Source organism: Buceros rhinoceros, unplaced genomic scaffold (assembly GCF_000710305.1).
Source record: "Buceros rhinoceros silvestris isolate BGI_N320 unplaced genomic scaffold, ASM71030v1 scaffold19802, whole genome shotgun sequence".
NCBI lineage: Eukaryota > Metazoa > Chordata > Aves > Bucerotiformes > Bucerotidae > Buceros > Buceros rhinoceros.
The window spans coordinates 1-6,884 of record NW_010397370.1 but is presented as its reverse complement, the minus strand read 5'-3'; the positions used below and the strand labels follow the sequence as shown (position 1 = coordinate 6,884).

Genomic DNA, 6,884 nt, shown 5'->3' with positions numbered 1-6,884 from the left:
CTTTCCCTATGATGTGAGTATTTATAAGTGGATTAATCCTTCTTTTTACCTTCTCCCGTCTTTCATGAGCCATAATCTTTTTTGTCCGTGCCTTGATATTTTCCCAACATTTCTTTAACTGTTTGAAGTCTCGCAGTGACACACTGGGCTGTGAATTATATTCATGAGCTAGTGCTTGCCAGGTGCGTTGTTTCAGAGCAATAGTTCTTGCATCACTTTTTTTACATTCAAGCACGTATTTGTATTTTTCAACTAATGCAAGCAGCACACTCTTCTCCACTTCTGAGAAGTATTTAGCAGGCTTTATTATTTCGTTTTGCATTTTCTACCGTTTCTCCAAGAAGCCAAAAATCCTATGAAAACAATATCGAAAGCAAAAAACAAAACACAAATTAGAATTGGTTACAATATCAGGAAACTGCGTTTCAGCAAATAACTCCTAAGCATAGCTTCTGATTCTCACACAGCTCATGTTCTAGAATACTTTTTGAGAAGTTCTAGAGTACATAATGAAACTCAGGTAAGATACAGTATAATTATATGGTGTTTTCTATTGCCACCTTAGTGACTACACAGTTACAGAATATACCATAAAGAGGTATAAAGCTGCTTGTCCTTATTACGATTTGGCTTGGTACAAAATACTCAGTATTCAATTACCTTAGTAAATTGGTTTTAATAATTTTCTTACCCTATTAATTGCATTTTATTACACCCAGAGAGTTTTCAGATCCCTGAACTGTGGAACAAGTTCTGAAATGCAGCGCTTGATAGCTTCAGGTTTAAGTCTAAAGCCACCTTCAGCAGGTTTGGGTTTCCTTTGGTACACAAAAGGCTCTCTTCTGCCCTTGCTGACTGTGTATGACTCATTTCTCTCCTCTCTACAATATTTGAAAGTTGTATGAGAAGTGATAGCAAGAAGTTCTCTTTTTAAAGGCTTCTGTCAGTTCAGTTCTTGGTTCTCCCCCATGCTCAGTCCTCCTTGACTGACATCCAGTATGCGGCAGGATCCTGACCAGTATTACAGTACTGAGAAAAGGCAAGGGCTGCAAGAAGACATTAATTAATTATGGAAACTAACTGCTCTGTAGGTCCTTCAGCCTTTACTGCTGACTCTGTATGTGTGGCACTCTTCCTTATACCTGCACTGCTGGTCACTCTCAGGAGCGAGCGACCAGGCTAAAACAGTTTTGGCCTCACTCACTATATCCACTGCTCTGTACTTAACACCACGCTAACAACTGTCTCTCTTCTCAAGCCTAGGACTTACGCAGTCAATACAAAAGGGTAGCTGATACCAGGGAATTCTTAGCCACAAAGAAAATAAAGCAGTGTTTCCTTGAATTGTTTTTTCTTTTGAATAGTTTTTTCTTTTGTCTTTCCTCACAACTCTGTAGCTCCAATTATTTTAACATTTTGGGCTAGAACTTCTGGATAACTAAGGAGGAAAAGGGGAGCAATGCTGTCCTAGCTCTCATTTCTTCTGGTTTTAATCATAAAGCTCATAGATGGAAAATATATAACAAGATGATTGATTCATATTTCTAACAGTCTAGGACCCTCCCCAATTTTCTAATGTTTTGCCCATTGTTTCTGCTATTTTCCTCACAAGATTACTTGAAGATGCAATAGAAATGACCATCGCATTTACTCTTTTCAATATTTTGTCCTTAACTGGACTGCACTAGTACTCTCTTTGTACCATCCTTGTAATATCTTTCCTCCAAATGTCTTAATAATTACAGTTATTCTCACCTCTTTCAGTGACGGTAACTGCTTATATTTACAAAGAAAGCTAACGGACAAGCTAACATCATAATGAGAACACAACCCTGACATAAGAACAGGAGCTTTCTCAAGCAGCCCATAAAATATGACAAACCCCAGCAAAACAAGGAAGAGGAGCCAAAGAATAGAGGGACAGTAGAATAAAGACTACAATAGCCATCCTGAAACAAAGTGAACAGAAGTAAGTAATATCCTGAGTTTAAGTTAAGTGTGTTATGTCAGTAGCAGTAGCTAAGTTGTACCCCTACCAAAAAAGAGGCAACAAACACTCAATTTGCACTCTGTCACTGCTTGACTGGGAGATCGCCAGGAATGAACTCTCTGTACAGGCAGCACCTATGTGGTTCCTGGATAGTCACAGTTCTGCTGTCTCTTACCAAATGCTGGTGTCGTGAGGACATGGGAGAGCTGGAGTTTTTGCTGCAGACAGGATTTTGGGGACAAAGGGAAAAAATCCATAGGAAACCAGAAAGGAAAAGGTGGAATAAGGAAGAGAGCTGGGTGGCTGAGTGTAAGGATCCAGCATTTTCTCTATCACACTGTATCAAGTTATTTATTACTTTCTGTAAATACTTAGTCACCCCACCTGTTGGTGTCAGGAATTCTTAAACACCTATAATCCCACCGAACAAATGAAGTGTATGTAAACAAACTTGAAAGTATCACAATACCTATCATTATAACGTCTAAGTCTAACAGACAGAACACCTCCTTCAGAAGTTCCTGAAATAAAAAAATAAATTAATAATATATGCAAAAAGTCAGGAAATGGGCATTCTAACAAAGAGAGACTGAAAACTGGCAACTTTGTTTATTGAAATAGTTCTCAAAACTTGTAAAATGAAGAGACTTATAATGAATTAGACTCTAGTAATCTATTTTACTTACGTACTTATTGTACCATTCAAACCATTGAGCTGCTTTGGGAAGTGGCTGAAATGAAATTCTTAGGACTAAATATTGATCCTTCAATCTGTCTTAGCCTTAATTTCACCGAGGAACAGGATGAAAAGCAGTTGCACCAGCCAGAAATAATGTTCAATAGCTTACGACCCTGAAAAACCAGGATCAGAGACTCCCTGTGATTAGAAATGGCTGATTCTGCCTCCCTCTGATGTGTGTAAACCTTATTTCTAGCCTTGAAAAGGTGTGAGAATCTCAGACCAAAAATCATGACGTCTTTGTGTGCAAAAAATCCCTTTAATTAGAAAAACAGTGGATTTTCAAGAACTTTGGAGACTAAGTTCGAAATGTTAAACAATGATACCAGGAGTCCTGGATTCCAAGTCCTTAAATATTTATCTACACAGACTGGATAGTTACTGATATCAGTAAATATTTAAAACGTTTCCAAATATGACTTCATATATACGAACAACCTATGTACGAGGATAAAAGCTTATCTTTCATGGATGAAGCCACAGCAAACCCTTGAGTATCACTTTCATAACACGCTATTACTTAGTACTATTATTTTTATTATGTATTGTGGTTTGAACCCAGCTGGCAACTAAGCATCACGCAGTCGCTTGCCCAACACCTTCCTGCCCCCAAGTCGGGGAGGAAGGAAGTAGGGGGGAGGAGAAAAAAGGTAACAGTAAAGCCACATGAGTTAAGATAAGGACAGTTTACTTGAACAACGCAAGGAGAGAGGAAATGATAGTAATAACAATAATAAAGCGAGTGATACACAACGCGCTGCTTACTGCTGCCACACTGCGCCGAGCTGCTCTTTGGACCTGCGCGCCCTCTGCAACCCCAGCTTATATATACTGGGCATGATGTCAGAATGGTATTGAATATCCCATTGGCTGGTTTGGTCTGGCTATCCTGCCCGTGGAAATTAATCCTATCCTAGCCAAACCCAGGACACTGTGGTAGCATTCAAGAGCCACAGGTTTAAGCTCAAACACAGTACATTTAAGAATGGAAATGTAGGTCCTACTCTGAAAGGATACAATATATTAGCCTTCCCTCCTCCCCCCAACAATTTTTTCCTACACATACATACTGTACTTGCATCCTTTCCATGAAAAAGCCAGGATGGTTGTGATCTAGGGTGCATAAAAGAACTCAAGAACTGCTGAAAGCAGTTTAATGCACATACTACACAGAAGAGTTCTTGGGAGGTTATTCTCAAGCTCTTACATGCTTAGCCTGCTTGCTTCAATATACTAAAGCCCATTTTCTTTTAGGTGAACAGAAAGCACTCTGAGATGTCAGAGAACTTAGAATTCTGAGAAATTGCAGCAAATGACCACCATATATATATATTCACCTTCTGGGAGCTCCTCTGCAGATTACAGGAAAGGACGCTCACCAGCCTATTGTGAAGCTAAACGATCTTTCCAGGACCTATGCCCAGGGTATAATTCAGCATGTAAGAATCTGTGCTGAAATGGAAGTAGTTTACTGTGCATAGCTCGTACAGTAAACAGGACTGATTTGGGAATGTGTAGGCACAGGAGGACAGTTGCACAGTAAATTCTAAGAATCAAAGAATGGAAGGCTTCACCCACTCTTACAGGTGCCCGGGCTCTAGGACATGTGCAGTAGGAAGTACTCTACCCTAAATATCTCTCCTGGCACAGCTCAATTCACAACTTGCCTTAAAACAAATCAGTGTCCTAAGTACTTGTCTTCTCCCACAAACCTTTATCACTTCAAAATAACAAAAATGTCTCTCAACTCCTCATTTTTACTTTGAAATGTTGTGTTGCATTCTTTTTTTAAAGACTGTAAGCGATGTGCTGTGACATGCTGGAAGAATATCTTGGAAAACAATTACACAAGGGAAGAAGAGCCCACATGTTCATAAATATGTACATATATATTACTTTGCTTTTACACGTGTCATAGCCCGACTGAGAGCAAGAGACAGATTTGTGACACACTTCACTGACGACACGGTCCGGTGGTTAGATATTCGTAATTTTATTACCAATCCACACGCATATCCCTAAGCAAGCCTTAATTAAGATCTCCAGTCCCACACAGAGCAGCATGCAGAAATATAAGGGGAAATACATTTGAGGTATAGAAGGGTAGGTTATACAACCTGTCTGGATGTCCAAGTCTGGTGGCAGAAAGCAAGTGACAGAGCATGGTGGGGGCGGGGTTTGGGTCTCAGGCCAGCTGAGAGGGAGCTGCAAAGAGGCGATTTTACCGTCCTCTTTTGTACCCTCCGTGATATTATCTTAGCATGTGCTAGACCCAGATATTCTGTATTTTGCCCTCACCTATGGAGTACTTGTACTCCACAGATAAGAACAAAGCCCAAACCACCCGTTATTTACCTCTATAAATGACTGAGCAAAATAGCAGAACCTGGGTAGGGAAAAAAGGGAAGGAAAGTGGTTCATGGTTTAAGCAGGACACGTCACATTCCACACTCTGGTGAGAGAGGGAGATAAGAAAGTCCCTGGACGATGAGAACCATGCATAACAGGGACTGGGGAGCTTCAGATATTACAGTTTCCCAATCCCTGTCGTACAGGCCCTCAGGCCTTGACATGAGTCAGTAGGCTCTTGACATTAGTTAGGCCTTAGCGTAAGGTAGCAGATAAGCGGCCGGTGTGGTGATGGAGGCATCATACCAGTTCTGCATGGCTGAGGTTAGGGAGTCCCAAAGCGAAGAGCAGCTACTGGACCTCCGTCCGCTCTAGTTCTTCACTTTGCTGGGCAGTTTCAGCGTGCTCCCCTCTTCAGCAGAGTTAAAAGGTCCTGGGACCCCTAGGCTCTGTGCCTCACAACACGCCAAAACACACACCCAAACTCCAACCAGATGCAAAGAAACTCATTTAAAAAAAACCCCAGCTTTAGGTTGGCATGTGTGAGCATTTTCAGTCGCTGAAATATTTTTTTATGCAGAAGAAAATGCAAAGAAAAAGTAATGGTGGAAGACTTGATCCAAATGCTAAGTTTACACCAAACAAGCCCAAAGAAAACAGTTGCTAGCAAACTGTGGTCACTTATGTTGTGAAAATGGAATTATTTTTCCAATGCCAACAGGATTACTACCAGAAATAGTTAAGGATTCAAAAAAAGAAAATTTATTTACCCAACTTAAGTTGCAGATGAAGCTTTAAGTATAGCCAGTAATTAACAGCACTGAAACTCAATCAATGTTCTGTCCTTTTCATTAAGTGTTTGAGGGTGAAAGAAAGACTTGGAAATGCAATGACCTAAACTACTCACACCAACAGGCTTCTATTTCATTTGAATGACAGAACCAGCAGTAAACAGTGTCCTTCTTCCTCTGATGTTAGGTATTCGTCACAGCGCTTCCATCAGAGTATTCCAGGCCTGACTCTGTCTACCTTGAGACTTGAAATCACTAGGTAATTAGGTGCATATTACAAATACGAATGAGATCTGTATAGAAATTGTGTTACATATAATCAGATGGAAAAAAGAACTCTTTGGGTGCTTCCCCCTCTGCCCCCCTCCCCCCATTTTAATATAAATTAATACTTATCATTGATCACCCAGCAAATGAACAAAACAATCTATTGGAAAAATTTCATACTACTTTGCCTAAATTTCTCATGGAAAATTTTATATACATATATACGCAAATGTACTTTAAAAAAAATGTATATATTGCATTATATATGCACACACAAAAACCTATTTTAAGCGGGTCATCCCGCTACTTATGGAGGACATCCAAACCAGTTTGTGCAAAGAAAGGTAATGGACGCAGGTTGTTATTTCTAACGATTGTCTGAAATTCATCAAAAATAGGCATAAACAGCAATCCTACCAGACTCTCCTGCACCCGAACTTCTCAAACATTAACTCGAGCTTGTTTTTATCTCCTCGCTAGCTCCTCTTCTGCTTGAACGAGAAAGGAGAGCAGGTCCCGGCTCGACAAAGACCGCTCCACCCAGGGCGCGCAGGCAGGCTGCGGCTCCGGCGCCTATTCAGGGACATCTACCACGGCAGGAGGAACGGCAAGCGGTCACGCTGTCACCCAGCGCCCTCGGAGGCCGCGCTCTGCCGTGTCCGCGGGGAGAACCCCACCCTGTAGACCCCTGGTTTCTCCCTTCTCCTAACAAAGCGCCGCCGAGAGCCGCCGCCGGTTCCGTTCCCTC

At 41.1% G+C, this 6,884-nt stretch overlaps 1 protein-coding gene across 2 annotated transcripts in view; it reads right to left on the bottom strand.

Moving 5' to 3' along the window:
- Nucleotides 1-6,743, bottom strand: part of MSANTD3 (Myb/SANT-like DNA-binding domain containing 3) — an 8,614-nt gene extending 1,871 nt beyond the window's left edge. Inside the window, exons 1-2 of one of the 2 annotated variants that reach the window (XM_010146235.1) lie at nt 6,554-6,743; nt 50-353 (exon numbers count right to left, since the gene is read on the bottom strand). In XM_010146235.1, coding sequence (XP_010144537.1) covers nt 50-322 — 273 coding nt within the window. In that variant the 5' untranslated portion in view covers nt 323-353; nt 6,554-6,743. Of the gene's footprint in view, nt 1-6; nt 354-6,553 lie in introns of those variants that run through there. The other variant, XM_010146234.1, reaches the window with a different exon arrangement.
- Nucleotides 6,744-6,884: the final 141 nt, after the last annotated feature.